Here is a 17,036-nt window from a genome sequence, read left to right as displayed (position 1 = left end):
ATTTTTAAGACACGTATCTAATCTCAAATGAGTTTATTACTTATAAATCAAATCAAATGTTAAAAATAGAACTTTTAATGTTGATCCGTTACAAATGATGAGATCAAAGCTTAATCGTTTACTTAGACTTATATATGAGATATTTCACTTAGAATGATATATGATATATCTCAAAGTGTAGGCACAAATGTTTTATTATGAAATTTCAGCACAGAAATAGATGGGGAAAAAAAGAAAAGAAAAGATAAAGACTTCTTACATTAGAAAAAGAATTTTATATATTCACATAACCATTTGAAGATTTGCTCGACAAATTGATTGTGAAATATTAAATTATTTCTTATTTTTTAAAAATTAATTATTTCTTATTTTTATTATAAATTAAGAAACATTTGCACGCTATTTTTTAAAATTTTCTCTTCAGTCCTTTCCTCTTTGATAGGTTCATTCACTTAATTTGGGGAGGGAATCAATTTAAACTTTTCACTTTTTAGACTTTTAGATTCATGTTCTATTACACCACGTAATAAAGAGAATACCAAATACCAATGAATCCTAAAATGGAGAGGAAAATTTGGTGAAGGGTCCTTATAATTGAGGATGATGTTAATTCACTGATAAAAGATCACATCCATATGCAGTGCTTGTTTCCGGAAAGATCCTTTCTCATTTACTAATTGCATAATGAGCCAGTGACATCCAGCTTCAATTGATTTTCAGCTATTGCATTCCCTTTTACAGTTTCGCACATTTACGCAATGCGATTTTTTTGAAATTAGTAGTTTTTTTAAGGAATAAAAACTACCAGTTTAAATTAGTTATCAGGGTATGCTTATAAATAACTGCAGTTACTCTTTCCAAGTTGTGAAATGTAAATTGCATTGTCATATTCATTCTACTATTTGTTTGATAATATTGCTGTAGACTTGTAGTAATTCATCTAATTGTTTGATAACATAAAACAATGATTATTTGTTAGGCATGAATTGTGCTGTTTGTATAGTTTAAATGCTAATGCAAGCTTTCATTCATCTCAAAAAGTGTTGCCTCAAGGTTTTATTAATATAACTAAAGTTAATATTTTGATTGTTTGGTGAAGGGTAGTGGGCGTATCACTATCAGAGTCAATGGAGCATGGAACAAATTTATCCTTAAATTTTTTAAATCAGTGATTGTTTGCTTTGCAAGATTTGTGTTTGTTCGAGTTAAATGCAAAAGAATCCCTTAGCCCTCTACAAAAGCGCTGCATCAGTATTTCATTAATATAGTAATAGCGGATTTATGTGTGTATTAACTAAATAAGTGTGCCCCTATGCTCATGGTGAAAAATGAAAATACACAAAATATAAATATTTTAGTTGTAAACATCTATAAAAATATATATTTGTAATTTCTCCACTAACATTGTTAAATCAGGTCGTTTACTGTTATCTGTGCGTCGCGCAATCCAAATGGATCAAAAAAAATCACATGGTTTATAAGTTTATATTCTATAATTTAAGCAACTAAAAGAATTGACTTGTATTACCATAAGAGACTGTCCATATTTAGGTCATGCTATGTATAGACGAAAAATATATTAGATTTATGTGTTTTTCAATTTCTGTAGCTAGGTTTTAGAATAAGTAATTTTTTAATAAGTTTTTTTTTTTTGAGAAGATTCTTTTTTCAAAAAAAATATATACGATAAACATTTTGAATCCTAATTATTGATGTATGAACATGTATTTTCATAAACATATGCAACTAATAAAGTATAGAAAAAATATATTATAACCTTATCCTAAAAGAAAATCAGTAGCTGGTGGGTCATATCCTCATACGTGTTTAGGCATGTCCAAACGGCTGGTCTGGCCCAGATTCTGAGTCCGGGCTAGATTGAGGAAGTCATTGGGCCTTGGCCGTATTATTTGTTTTGTTTTGTTTTTTCAAAAAATGACTAAAAAATAGAGTTTTTGCCAAAAAAATATATAGAATTTCAAGATTAATTAAAATACGTGAACTTTTAACAAAAAATCAATCTTATTATTAGTCACTTATAATTAAATAATTTGCAAGTTCATATAATTAAAATGATAAATTTATTATTAATCATTAACAATTATTACTTTTTTTTAGACATTGTCACATCACAATAGATGAGTACATCCCAACTAGGTTGGCACCTACTCATCTCATTAAGTACTATCATCGGCAGCTCTTTTCAAAATAATTTATTACAGATTTATAGTTAAGAAATAAAAAGTATAAATTATATAATAACTTTCTACTCTTTATATCTCTCTTATCTTCAACTCATTAAGTCTACTTTTAATACTAGCTATTCGATCGATGCTTTGAATTCTCTTCTAGTACTCCCACCAATCTTGTAGGCACATTATTGCATGTACAGTAGACGGATCCAGCGATGCTCTGTAGTCATCGATCAAACATCCTGATGTGCTGAAAATGGATTCCGAAGCTAAAGTAGAAACATGCACTATTAGTAAGTTACGAGCCATGATGAAAATACAGGATATAAAAATGTTCCATATAATCTCCACCATTGCAAAATATCGAATTCAACATTACTTTGAGGTTTAACTAAGGTGATAGCTAAATATTGTTCATTTTTAGAAATTTCCCTCATTGATCATCTTGATTCGGATCCAAAGCTACTACCCACACTTGTTAGCCTCGTATCATCAATTTCCTATCAAAAAGCTTACATTTGCCCCTGTTTGAGCTTGTAGAAGCAGTAGGCTGAGGTGTACTTACACCATATATATGTGCATACTCATCAAATAATATTTAAAAATAATATTTAATAGTGTTATAATGAGTAAGAGCAGTAATAGTCTGAGCCGTTTGACCTTCCTCAGCTGCTTCCATTATTGTGTTCTTATATAAAGAATTTAACAAACTTTGGAGGTCAATATCCTTCAAGTATGGATCAATAAAAATCTCCAAACAAAGAATAAAAGGAATTGGTCTAAATTACATATTAAGTTTACTTTCCATTTTAAAAATCATATTTGAAAAATAATTATCCATGCAATAATTATTAAGAAAAGTTTGAATATTTAAAACTTGTAAATCAGCTTGAGTAATAGTTGGATAATAACAACCATATAATATCATAATAGCTTAAAGCTTGTAGTATCTCTTTTACACAATTTATAATTGTCCATTATCCATCAGTTGTTCCATACATATTACCAGAGCTAGAACTAGAAGCATAGAAAATAATAAATATAATTTCTTCATATTATACTACTACATTTGACATTACATAGGTGGAATTCCACACGTGGTCAAAATCTTTTAGAATTAACTTAGATTTTATAATTTTTTTCTTCTACACAATTATTTTTATCTTTTAAGTCTTTGTTCAGAAGTATTATGAGGATAAGCTATAACCCTAACTTTTTTTATCATTGATTTAATTCTATTCAATGCACTTTGAATATTTTAATTCAAAATATGACGCATGTGTATAATATGAAAAATATCACCATGGCTTGACAATAGTAAAGATAATTTGATATGATCTACAACTACATTATTATTAGTTGCATTATCAAATAAACGAGAAAATATTTTTTTAGAAATTTCTAATTTTAAAAGTTCTTCAATTATTAAATTTGTAATCTATACACTAGCGCGTGAATCTTCAAATGAAATAAAACAAAAAAACTCTTTTAAATATTTACCAAGTGTCATCAATCCAGTGTGTTGTGATACATAAATAATCAGTTTGTGCTCTATATATCTAAATATCAGAAATTAGAGAAAATTTACAGTTTAAGATTAAGAAATTATTTTTTCCTTATTATAATATTTTAAAATATAACATTAACAAGATTGACGAGAAATTTTTTGAAATGCTGGATAAAAACCATCTCTTCAAATCCGCAAATTCATCATATTCTACTAATTTAAAAGGAATGTTTTAAAAATAATAAACCTGATGACGGATTTTTCTAGCATTAATTGCATCATAGTTCCATGAACCTAGGCTACGAGAGGTAGATGATTGAGGGATTAGAGATTGACGGATGTCACCTTGAGACGTCGCTTTCCCTTTGCTATGTTTTTCCAAATGGCATTTGTGGTGGTTAATGCAGCCTTTATGATGAGCTTCAAAGATATGGCTGCATAAAGCACATTTGGCCTTGGATAAGAAGTTTGTCGTGTTGATCTCTGGGAACTTCTATCTTCTCAAAGAAAGCATACACTTCGGATCTCGGCCTTTTAGGAGCTCTATGTGTTGGCTCATCACTGCCAGATTCGGGATCAATATCGATAGTAGGAAGAGTAGTTGTAGGACTCATTTTGGGAGTTAGAATTTACCCTTCGTAATCGAAGGAGGAAGCCATTGGGATTAGAGAATAGTGTATTACAAAGGATAAGAGGGAAATTAGATAGTATAATATTGTATTAGAGAGAATAAGAGAGTATTAGAGAGAAGTAGATGAGTTTTGTATGAGAAAAATAAATAAAACCCCCCTCTATTTATAGTGGCAGCCCCTTAGCCAGATGACCAAAATACCCTAAAATTTTGATTCATTTTTTACCGTTTTTAGGGTATTTTGGTTATTTGACCAAAAATAGTCGTTATAGGCTATTTACACTGCCCGAAGCGGACCATGTCTGAGCCGAGCCAGGCTAAACCCAATCCAAGGACTAGTTTTCTAACCGTTGGACCTAGGGCTGAGCACGGTTCGGTCCAAACCGAAAAAACCGATCGAACCGACCCGACCCGATCCGAAAAAATTGGTTTTATGAGTAGGGCGGTTCGGGTCGGTTTGAAAACTTTTCAACCCGAACCGACCCGAACCGACCCGAACCGACCGAATATAGTGCAATACTACTCATTTTGATCTCAAACCCTACCCATCCCGTCCCCAAAGAGTCAAAGACTCAAACTCTAAACTCATTTTCTGGATCATCATGGGTTGAAAACAATATCATTGTATCAGTGTTTAATGCTTCATAATCTCCTATACTTTGTTGATATTTTTTTCTTTAACACAGATTGTTGTTTGATAAGAAGTTTGATGAAGTTAGAACCGAACAAACCGAACCGAACCGACTTGTAACCGTTCGGTTCGATTTTGAATTATAGACGGTTCGGTTCGGTTGTTCAAATTTTGGTAAAAACCGAACCGAACCGACCGTTGCACACCCCTAGTTGGGTCGACTCGGTAATCCAACGGCTTCTTAGCTAGATGTTGGACCTGGAATACATAGTGTCCAGATCTGTCGCTCGGACGCAAAGTCGGGTTATTTAACCCGGCCATGTATAACCCGGGCCGGGCCGAGCTGGGGCCGGGCTTCAACGAACCAACTCAGACATGGCCTCGGAGCCCAGTCTAGCCTTGTTTTTCGGGCTTTTCCCAGTTTCGGGCCTGGCGTTAGACTAGTCGTGTCTGAACTGATGGGCCAAATGGACAGCCCTATATATGCCCTTGTACAATGATATATACCTATGACACACTAGAGACTTTTGTTACTCTAATAGCTTCCACCCATCTCAATGAGTTCGGATTACCAGCACCTAGGCTATGGAGATCGTACATAGAGGCCTTGCTTATTAGCCATCATGTGATACATAAGTGAAGTGGGTTTGATTGCCACCCTTTGAAAGAGAGGAGGGGGAAAAAGAACCATTGGCAATAAATTTTGGCCCATTATCCCCAGTAAGTGTGAGGGTGGCAAACGGGTCGACCCGACCCGACCCGACCCATATAAAATTTGACCCGACCCGTATAAGTTTGACCCGACCCGACCCGTTTAATAAATGGGTCAATGTGATCCGACCCGATTATTAAACGGGTTACCCGACCCGACCCATATAACCCGAATAACCCATTTATCTAATACAAGACATCCTAACACATATAACTAATAAAAATTTTTATACAAGCACAAAAGAACACTTCTTGCAAGCTCTTTAGACAAAAACTATCATTACTTACAACATGGAGTTATTTCAAAGACATATTCAGTATTTAAATGTACTTCAACGAATTGTAAATATCGACAAACAAAAATACATCGATACAACTCTTTAGACACAGAATAATCTAAATTAAAAACTAGCAACAAAGAATTTAACACAAGTAAATAAAGAGAATATACACAAGTTTACAACAAAATAGTTAGGAAATTGATTGCCACTATCATAGTCCATCACTCTTTCTACAACTACTTGGGAATATTGTGGGAAAATATTAGTGAGTCTGGGATTATTGTGGGAAAATATTAGTGTGACTCAGGAGTATAGAGGTCCAAGAAATGTGATGATGCAATTTAGACTGAATGAGGAACAGAAACCAAACAAGTACATCATGTTCGTTTCTCTAGATCAACAAAAGTAATCCAATCCACAAGATACATGGATAGCTACTGCATTTTCAACTATTTATGTTATGCAAGCCATGCAATTGGCAAAATAATATTATCTACAAACCGAAAAAAAAAGCTAGTAGTAGCCTTTTTATTAGAAATACTCTTATTATTTTTATTAGAAATACTCTATTATGTTTCAGTATGGATGAAACAACAAGAAAACAAAATGACAGTTAATCGCCTTCACAACAAAATTACAAAAAATTCAGGGTTTTATAGAAAGTATAACTGGTGAGATCATTAACCAAAATGACAGTTGTAATATCAAGAAATAAGAGGAGCATAGATGTGGAGGTCTTACAACAGCTTCTTGGTTGGACTAGTAACTTGAAGATGCCTAACAAAACGAAGCTGCACAAAGGAGAAGGAAAACACAAACTAAAATCACATTGTGATCATAAAAAATATTCAGAGATTTCATGAATGTAAGCTATGATCGGGGTTCAAGGCTTCGATAAGCAGTAAATGGATAGCCATTAAGAGCATGTTTGACAACCTTCAGCTACCGCATCATAGTATGAGAGATTCAAACTTGTGTTGGCATAGATTCTCCAATATCTAATTGCATGATATCCTCAGAAAGCTCGTCTAATTTTGGTTGCATGTCATCTATCATTAATGAAAAAACCAATAAGCAAATTCATAACATGTATTCTGATTCAAAAAAACGTAAAAAATATAACATTAGTATTTGTCTACCTTTGATACCATATAACCAATCACGCGTGCAAACTAAAGCCTCAACATTGTTAGGCTTAAGAGTGCTACGGTATTGGTTAAGGATTCTCCCACCTACACTGAAAGTACTCTAAGAAGCAACTGTAGAAATAGGAACCGCCATTATGTCCCTTGCTAATAAAGAGAGCTCGGGGTATATATGCTCATTAGTCTTCCAAAATGAAAGAATATCGAGTTGAGCACCACGGTCAAGTCTTGGTTCATCCAAATAAAGCTCTAATTGGGTCTTTTGAGAACTAATAATTTCTTGACTTTCAAATGAGTCGAATTCCTAAATATAAAAAACATGAGAGAATAAATTAGATAGTATGTGGTCTATATCAACAGAATTTACAGAGAAATGTTGGAATTGAACACTCCCAATGCAAATTAACTACTACTGCAAGAAGATTATGCAGCGGTAATTTCCTAGCGCAAGATGCTCGATTCCAAAAATCCAACAATGGTCAGGAATTGATCGGCCAAACCAATTTGTCTACTACATCAATAGTTATCTACATTGATGCAAAACACAAGGGGTTCATAATTATATCCAATTACATCTGTTTTGTTTGATTCATTCGAACATATCCATCATAAAGATCCAAGAAAAGTTACAGATCCATGAATACATCCTAGTTATTAGCAGACCATGTGATCCTTCATCTGAGAAATTGAATATTTGTTCCAAACTAAAAGCATGCTGATGATATTTCATAGACCTGGCTGAATCTAGCAGCCCGAAAATGAAATTTGCAAAAACAATAAAAACACAAAATCTCATAGTATATAAGCTAAACAGCTAGGGAAGAAGATCCCTGCAACGTGCATGTAGATGTACGCTTTTGACAACACATGGTGGATAATTAACTTGTTGGTGTCGATACATGGAAGAAGCCATGAAGGTGTATGATTGTGGTTTTTTTCACTAATACATCCTAATTATTCAATTTCTCAGTTAATGGAGACGTAAGCAACTTCTAGACCAGCAAAAAAACAATAATTTCTTAAAGATATTGTGACCTACTTGTATACATGATAATATGAGATGGATTTAATTGAATTTATTGAAGTAGTTATTAGTAGACCATGTGATACGTATTAATGACTAATCAACTAGATAGAGAAAACAAATGAGTATGGAGGAGTAGAATGGTTGAATGAATTGCTCTGTTTATCATAGCATGTTTCATTACCTCTATCTCAATGCAAAAACAATAAAAACTAAGAGATATAACATAATGTGGAAGTAGCAAGAAATTATACACATACAAGATAAAAATACATGCAAAAACAATAAAAACTAAGAGGTATACTAATTACTTGAGAAAGAAATTACCCTCAAGATATCAATGCAATCTTGATCAAATGTGTCATCATACACACGAGAAGTTCATTTCTCCAAGTTTCTTCTTCTCTTACCATCCATATTGCTCGAGTACTCAATAAAGAGAGAGAAAAGCTTGTCTTTCACATTCTTAAGCTCCGTAGAATTGTGTTCATATAACCCATGATAACAAAACTCTACAAATTGCATTTTGTATCGGGGATCCAAGATGCACGCAATAGCAAGTAGAACATTGTACTCACTCCAATATTTTTCAAATTTCTTGTACATTTTGGTTGCTATTAACTTAACATATTCATCATCATCTTTCATCCCACTCTTTAAAGTACGTTGCACAACAAATACTTGAAGAAAGTAGAGATTAGCCGTTGGATAATTTGTACCGGAGAAAAGACAAGTGACGTTATAGAAAGTGGCTAGAAAGTGGCTAACAACCTCTTAACCTTCTCGGCCTTATCCCATTCTTCTTGAGATGGACAAAGTCTTGAGTAGTTGGAATCACTCAATTGCATGTGTATAAATGCACGGCGATAGTATAAAGCACTCTCAAGCATTAGAAAAGTAGCATTCCATCTTGTTGGAACATCTTGCCTTAAACTCTTCTTCACTTCCAAAGATTCATGAGAGACACATTCCCAAAATTTTTGTTTTCTAATTTGAGAGCCTTTTATATATTTGACGCTTTCTCGAATTTTATCAATACAACCATGGACTTCTTTTAAACTATCTTGGACAATCAAGTTGAGGATATGAGTACAACATCTAATATGAAAAAATTCTCCCTTTCCAAGAAGTGCTTCTTTCAAATTAAGTTGTTTTTTCAATAAATCAACAAAAACATCATTTGCGGAGGCATTTTTCAATAAATCAACAAAAACATCATTTGCGGAGGCATTATCAAGAGTGAAAGAAAACAACTTCTTTTCAATTTTCCAATCAACTAACAACTTATGCGGAGGCATTATCAAGAGTGAAAGAAAACAACTTCTTTTCAATTTTCCAATCAACTAACAACTTATAAATCTTCTCACAAATGGCAACACCGGAATGAGGAGGTGGCATATAAGAAAAGTTAAGAACCCGATTTAGTAATTTCCACTCATGATCAATGTAGTGTGCCGTGAGACAAATATATCCGTCGGTGGCTATTGATGTCCATAAATCGGAAGTCAAGTTAACTCTACCCGGAATCGATTCAAAAGCTTCTTTTAGCCTATTTTTCTCTCTTCCATAGATTTTAAGAACATCGGCTTTAACCGTATTTCTTGATATGTGTTTTAGATCCTCACAAAGATAAGAGAAGATTGCTCGAATACCTTCATACTCAACAAATTGAAATGGCAAATCGTGCATAATGATGGCCGAGACTAAAAGCTCCCTAAACTTATCCGGATCAAAATTAAATCTTGAGGAACTCATTATAGAATCTTTTGAGTTAGATAGACCCTCAATATCTTCTCTAGTAGCTTTCTTACAAATTTTCATGTGTCTTAACATGTTCTTTGTCCCATGGTTACCTTCGGCAATATATTTGATTCCACACTTCTTACATATTGAATATTGTTTCCCACCTGGCTCTTCAACAAGGTCAAACATTTTCCAAGCTTTGGATGTTAATTTTCTTTTTCGACTTCCAACAATTATCGCTTTTGATTTTTTCTGAACAGGACTAGACATGTCTTCTAATTCTTCATTAGATGAATCTGCTTCTACATTATCTGCTATAGAATTATGGGTAGAATTAGACTCCATTAGCTGTGATGAAAATTACAGAACTACATAAGATTAATAAAATTAAATAAAATTCAACAGATAACACAAATTAACTGATTCTAAACAGAATTAACATTTGAGTATGTATGTAATATGTATGCATGCAAAATGTGTATGTATGTATGTGTATGTGTGTAATTTATAAACGTTATGCTAACTATATTTATGTGGGGAGATTGCACTTCAAGATGCAACCAATTCTCTGGTCCAAATTTGCCATAAGTATATTATAGTTTTCTGGTCCAAGTTTGCAATAAGGGTGTTACAGTAAAGTGTCAATGTAGATGGAAAGATTTAAAAATAAGATCCGATTTGCTCCGAATTCAGATAAAGCTTACGTGGTCAAAGTCCCCAAATTAGCCTAAAGCAGGTTACACACAATTGCAAATATAACTCAAATAGTTACAGCGAATCAAACAAGCCATTTAATCAACAAAAAAAAACCAAGTTGAAAGGGGGAGAAAAGAGAAATTATTGAATATAAGAACGAAAGAAACCTAATTTTGATGAAGCTTAGAGAGAGAAAGAGAGAAATTACAGAGAGGATCGAGCTCGCCGTTTGTCGCCGCTCGTCGCTCGCCGTCACTTCGTCGTCAGCCTCTCGCCTATCGCCGCCGCTGCGTCGTCAGCTCTCGCTTATCCCGCGCTCCTCCTCGCTTAGCAGTCGCCGCGCCGCCCCAGCTCCTCGCGCCCTCGCCTCTTCGCCGCCACACGCAGATTGGGAAACTAGTTTCGTTTATGAAGAACGAAGAGAGACCCGAATCTTTCAACCGTCGTTTCTAAACTTATACGGGTCCGCCTCTTGTGTTATACGGGTTAGCGGGTCAACCCTAACTTACCCATCTACATAAAGGGTCAAGTTTGGGTGAACCCATTATGACAGCCAGTACCATTATAAGATGACCCATAACCCAATATAAACGGGTCGGGTCCGTCGCGTTGATGGTCGGGTCAAAAACTGCCACCCCTAAGAACCGTGACCGATGCGAGTAAGCCTTGGTTCAAAAGTCAAAAGTCGATCTGCGTTTATGTCATGTCTATCTCTAGGGGCGGATCTATATATGTAATGTCATGTGACACGATTTTCTTTAGATTTTCTCATTTGGTGCTTTGATTTCCATACAGGCTCATACAAACAAATGTCATTTAGTGTTTTGATTTCTATATAGGCCCATACAAGCAAATGAAGCTTAGATCAAATAAAATTGTTTTGATGCAAATCAAACCAGCCAATAGACAAAGGGACAACGTAGGATCAACTTGATATCTATTAATTTATCTAGATAAAGGGTTGAAAAAGAGTTCTCTTCATAAAATTACAACATGTTTCGTATATTTTATGAATTGAAGTTATTAAAGTATGATTATGTTTTTGATAATGTTATTAATCATGTATTTTTGTTTTTGAAATATGAAAATTTATTGGGAAGTGTAGACAGTTTTAGCTATAACTATACGGTGACACCACTTTTTAGAAATCCGAAATCCACAACTGTGCCTATTCTTAATTTTTAATTATCAAATAGTGCAACACTTTTGCTATTTACCTAGATCTGAACTGTGAAAGGAGCACTTCAACCTCAGAATTTACTCGGTGAGTATAAGAAAAGTTCCTTGCATTAAAAAAAAGAGTGGCCCATTGTCAATGCAGATGCATTTAGAATCCCATCTATAACAGAGAATATTTTTTATGTTTTATCCTTGTATCTCTTGGAGCACACAGTTCGTTATTAATTTGCATATGAAATGATATATATAGGTAAATGTTAGTAAGCAATAGTGTAAATGAAACATCCAAAACTATTGAAAATGAAGGGAGATATTACTTGTGCAAATGATATTATGATTGCTTCATTAGTATGGAGAAGTAGAATACCAAGGTCCAAATACTCAGTTCAGTGAGCTAGCAATTGTGAAATTTTATAATCTCGTCTTCTATTCAGTGAGCTAGCAACAGTGTCTTATTCGAATTTTCGGAACAAAAGAACATGAGAAACAATGTTCTGATTCCAGATTCTTTGAATTTCAAATGATCTCTTTTTATATGAACTGCTGAAATTTTCATTAACAAATAGAAAACCAATTGTCTAAGAGAACTTTCTGAACAAGCAAGGTCCTCTTAACAATTCATTTGAAAATCTAACAGGTTCAGAAGAAAACCTAATAAAATGCAAGCGCGCCAAAGTCAATTTCCTAGAGTATCAGTCGAGGAAGTATCCATATAGTCACATAATACAACTAACTATTCACCTAATAAAAGTTGTTGAACGGAACGATGGGTGAAGTTTCAGATGGCAAGTTGAAGAGGATTCCTATTTGAAGAATAAGTTCAATACCTAATAAGCAGTAACAATGCACAATGGCTATAGTGAATCTAGTGATACATATTGTTACATAGTATACTAACTATTTACTCTATTCCTACCATTAATCTGCCAATAATATAGAATGACTCATCAAATAGAATGCCTGATACCACATAACATTGCAGTAAGAATAACTATAAAAATAGAATAAGCTTTATACCTTAGAAACTTAATAGCGGGAAAATGGATGCTTTATCTTCCGAAAAAGTGTTTTAAGTCACTGCTACAGCCATCAGAGATACTGCTTCACTTTCTCGCAGCTAAGCTTATATTGAGAATAGACAGAGATAGACGCACATGATGCCATGGAAACTATCAATAATTCCAAAATATTTGATTCCTTCTGTATTGCTTCTTCAAATACATCTTCACTAACTTAGAGTAAGTCCATTCTCTTCTCTTGCTCGACTCCAACACCACCTCCGAACTTGAGTGGAAATCTCCCTTGCCAAACACATCAAACACCAACAAATCAGTTTCAACTACGGGAGAGCTCTCCCCATCCAATTCATCCAAAGCAAAAGACAAGTTTCTCCCAAGCCTTCTCTCCAAATACAAATCCACAACACAACCATATGTCACAAGATCAGGAACAAGCCCTTCATGTTTCATATGAACAATGCTCAAATGAAGATCCCAAAACATGCACATCCTCGAAAAAGCAAGAGCCCGCACATTAAAAGTAGTGAGATCAGGCCTAAATCCAGCCTCCACCATATTCAAAAACTCCCTCTGAAGGCTCTTCATCTTAAAATTGGCAGCATAAGAGAGCAAAAGCAAATTCCATAATAGATTCCCAGTGTTCCTCCTACCGAGTCCCACATCCCTCAAGAACTCCCCCAACTTATAGAACTTCTTCTCGCTTATATAAGCACGTGCTACCGCCCTGATAGCTTCTTCTTCTATAAGAATTCTCGATCTCTTCATTCGATGATAAGCTACTTCCATCTCCTCTAAAGAACCAAACATGCTATAATACTTAACGAACGCGTTCCCAATCAAAGAATCAACCTTTAACCCTCTCGAAACCATAATTTTAATTATATCCTCCATCATATTAAGCTGCCCAGATTCTCCAAAGCAAGAGACAGCCAAGGAATAAATCCCCAGCTCAGAACCAAAATCTCTATAGACTGATTCCTGCACAATTCTAACTATCTCATCAAATTCCCCAAACTTTGCATAAACATCCATAAGGGCGGAAACAATTTCAATGCTGGGCTTATATGAACTACTTATAATCTCACCCCATAAAGCTTGGGCATTGGAAAAATTTCCATTTTGGGCATAATAAAGCATCAGAGCAGAAAGAGAAGCGCAGTTGGGCCGAAAGCTCTGAGCTTTCGTCTCTGAGTGCACTTTCGCGAGCTGAGTGTCGTTAAAGTTTCCATTTTTTAGTCTTTGTGAGCCCTAAACTAGTGAGAAAGAAATTGATCAATGAGATGTTGAATTGAGGTATAATTGGTTAGCAAGAGGTTGGTACCTTTCGATTTGAGATCCTCGGCTGTAGAGGAACCCTAGAATTCTTTGAATTGGGGGAGGGATTCAGGGAATTTGTTAGGGTTAGGGTTTCCATCTTCGTTCTTTAATTTGGTGAAGGGAGATGCAACGGTAACAGGTGGATGAAGAAAAGTAATTGTTTGTGGGTTCGGATCTGAGTCGGACAAATTTTCAAAACCGACCCCTTTGGGTTTTTAATTGCAAAAAACGACCCATTTCAATATTATTTATAAAAACCGACCCAGTTAGTTGAAACCGGGTTAGTTTTTAAAAAAAAAATTCTCAAACTTCACGGGAGTTCAACTCCCATGAAGTTTTGTTATGAGAAAAACTTCACGGGAGTTCAACTCCCGTGAAGTTTCCCAAAAAAAATAAAAAAAACCGACCTGTTTTCAGCCAGTTCCCAAACTTCACGGGAGTTCAACTCCCGTGAAGTTTTGTTATGAGAAAAACTTCACGGGAGTTCAACTCCCGTGAAGTTTCCCAAAAAAATAAAAAAAACCGACATGTTTTCAGCCCCTGGCTGAAAACAAGTCGGTTTTTGTAAATATTTTTAAAACCGGTCATTTTTTGCAATTAAAAACTCAAAGGGGTCGGTTTTGAAAATTTATCCGATCTGAGTCATCTGACTGAGCTCAAAGTCTAATAAGCCCCTGAACTTTACACAATTTTTCTATGAACCCTTAAACTCCTATTTCGATCAATTAAGCCTCTAATCTTACACAATTGTTCCATAAAGTCCTTAAACTTATATTTCTATCTATTAGGCCCCAAAAATTTTTAACTTTAATTCTATTTGGTTCCCATGGTCTTTTTAAGCTCCAAACACCATCCAAAATATTGTTTCAGTTAGGATAGAATTGAAATGTTGTAAAAAGAATCATATGACAAAGCTATTATAGTTTGAGTTTTGATATTATTGCTATTTGTTCAAAGTTTAATTTTTTTTTACCGCTTAGTATGCAAGTCTTGTGGTGTACACAATGAAAATCCAAGTATTGTAATATTAAACAAAATCAAGATACAAGAATATAGAAAAATTTCTGATTGGAAGAGAAATAACAATCAATGAAAGCTTAGCGAGATTTTTCTTTAAAGAAACATTGATGATTGAGACTCCACAATACCTGTACATTCGTCATCAGAATTGGTTCCTTTTGGCTAACCTCTGATAGTTGACAGGGGGAATGGCTCTTGTTCGTGTCCGAGTGCGTTGGTAGATTCCTTCAAACTCGTTAGCGATTTCTCTGACGCTTGGAGAACGATCCGTCTCTGACTCATCAGAACTAGGGACTGACGACTCCCTCTACCGATCACATTGATAGTGACTCCAGAATACTCGATCTATGAAAACTTCTTCTTGTAATGATGTCGTCGCTTGCTTGGTCGAGCAACACTCGTCAATCGGTCGAACACTGATCACCTAGGCACAAAATCACAACATTAGCATTCTGAGAGGACCGCAGAAATAAACCGCTCACATTGACATGAATGAGTGGCTTATTGCATCGGTCTTTCTCTTGATAAAAGTCCCCTTAGGGGGGGTTAGTCACATTGAACTTTTTAAGTAGAACTGGGATAATTGCTAAAGTGGGATAATTTTTTGACACTGGGATAATTTAGTGGAACAATGATGGATAATTCTTGAAGTGGGATAATTTGATAGGATAATTTAGTGGGATAATGGTGGATAATTTTATGAAGTGTGATAATTTGATAGGATAATTTGGTGGAGTAATGGTGGGTATAAATTATTATTGTTAATAATTGTATATTAAAATAAGGGAAAATTGCTTGGGGGAACCTAATTAAATTGGGCCATGCATCCCCACCCCAAGCCCAAAGACCATAACCAAAAAGCCCTAAACTTGAGAGATATGTGCAACCAACCCCTAAACCCACTGCCCAAGAAAATCTCTTCCCAATTTACCCTTCTTCTTCCCAATTTAAAAGCTGCTCAAGCCAATGTTAACTCTCCTCCGCCTCCAGCGCCTCCACCGCCGCCATTTCTCAACCTCTCCCTCCCAGATCCTCTCCCCCTCCGACCCCTCTGCCGTCCTCACCTCCAAGCAAAAATCCCTTACCGCCCTCGCCCTCCTCATACAAATCCCCCGTGATCCCTCCCCCTCCTCAATCAAACGTCGAGCATGGATGAAGATGAAGATCTACGCGAGAAACCATGGCGTCGACACCGTCGTCCACCACGCCGGCCAGGCCGTCGCCGGCGGCGCCAACATTTTCCAAGATCGCATGGTATTTTTGCCCTAATTTGCAATTTAATGCCCCAAAATTTGACCATTAAGTGAGAAAAGAGAAATTTGAAACTGCCCTCTGGATGTTGAAATGCATCAAGAGATGGGAGAGAGATTTGGGCTCTTGTTAATGGATTCAAGAGTTGAATGTCTCGGCCTTGGATATCAACAGTACACAACCAACCATGATTAGATCCAATAAGCACTTATTTCTTATTTCTGGCACAAGTAACTCACCGTAATTGATGTCTTCCCACTAGTTATCATGACATTGCATTAGCAATGGTATGGGAGGGGGTTTATTGGGAAGGATACAGTGGCATAATGGTAATTTTGGTGGAAGCAAGTGAAGGCTATCAATGATAAGGGAAAATTGCTTGGGGGAACCTAATTAAATCAAGATCGCATGGTATTTTTGCCCTAATTTGCACTTTAATGCCCCAAAAATTGACCATTAAGTGAGAAAAGAGAAAATTTTGGGGGGCATTGAAGTGCAATAAGCTGAAAAAGATAAAATTTTCGCAAAAAGAACTGTAATTTTATTTTTTTGAATGGTTTGTAGGGAATGAAGAACTATAGGAGCTTTAAGCGAGCTTTAAGCAGACAATGAGAAGGCTGGAAGAAGCTGCGATGACTTGTAGAGGGCATGAGAGAGTTCAGCTGCTGAGGAGATGGCTGGTTGCTTTG

At 35.3% G+C, this 17,036-nt stretch overlaps 1 protein-coding gene and 1 long non-coding RNA gene across 5 annotated transcripts; both read right to left on the bottom strand.

Moving 5' to 3' along the window:
- Positions 6,245–9,309, bottom strand: LOC109828995. The gene is made up of 4 exons (XR_002243919.1): positions 8,450–9,309; positions 7,093–7,402; positions 6,890–7,002; positions 6,245–6,744 (listed from the first exon to the last, which is right to left on the bottom strand). It is a non-coding gene; the product is annotated as an uncharacterized LOC109828995 (long non-coding RNA).
- On the bottom strand, positions 10,112–14,202 carry LOC109828994 (pentatricopeptide repeat-containing protein At3g42630). Of its 4 annotated transcripts, none has more exons than XM_020396030.1 (3): positions 14,081–14,202; positions 12,758–14,007; positions 10,112–10,213 (listed from the first exon to the last, which is right to left on the bottom strand). In XM_020396030.1, exons 1-2 carry the CDS (start codon positions 14,171–14,173, stop codon positions 12,913–12,915), a joined length of 1,188 nt encoding a protein of 395 aa, XP_020251619.1. In that variant the 5' UTR covers positions 14,174–14,202; the 3' UTR covers positions 10,112–10,213; positions 12,758–12,912. The 4 variants fall into 4 exon arrangements, with proteins under 4 accessions (XP_020251619.1, XP_020251618.1, XP_020251616.1 ...); XM_020396029.1 differs by having other exon boundaries at positions 10,112–10,179; XM_020396027.1 differs by having other exon boundaries at positions 10,112–10,176.

The sequence above is a fragment of the Asparagus officinalis genome, chromosome 1, assembly GCF_001876935.1.
Source record: "Asparagus officinalis chromosome 1, Aspof.V1, whole genome shotgun sequence".
Lineage (NCBI taxonomy): Eukaryota > Viridiplantae > Streptophyta > Magnoliopsida > Asparagales > Asparagaceae > Asparagus > Asparagus officinalis.
This window is presented reverse-complemented; position numbering and strand designations above follow the sequence as displayed.

Excerpts from the sequence above, each read along its gene's own strand:
- LOC109828994 (XM_020396030.1), bottom strand. The coding sequence starts at position 14,173 with ATGGAAACCCTAACCCTAACAAATTCCCTGAATCCCTCCCCCAATTCA. Across the intron at positions 14,008-14,080 it reads CGAGGATCTCAAATCGAAAG|GGCTCACAAAGACTAAAAAA; the intron begins GTACCAACCTCT and ends TCACTAGTTTAG.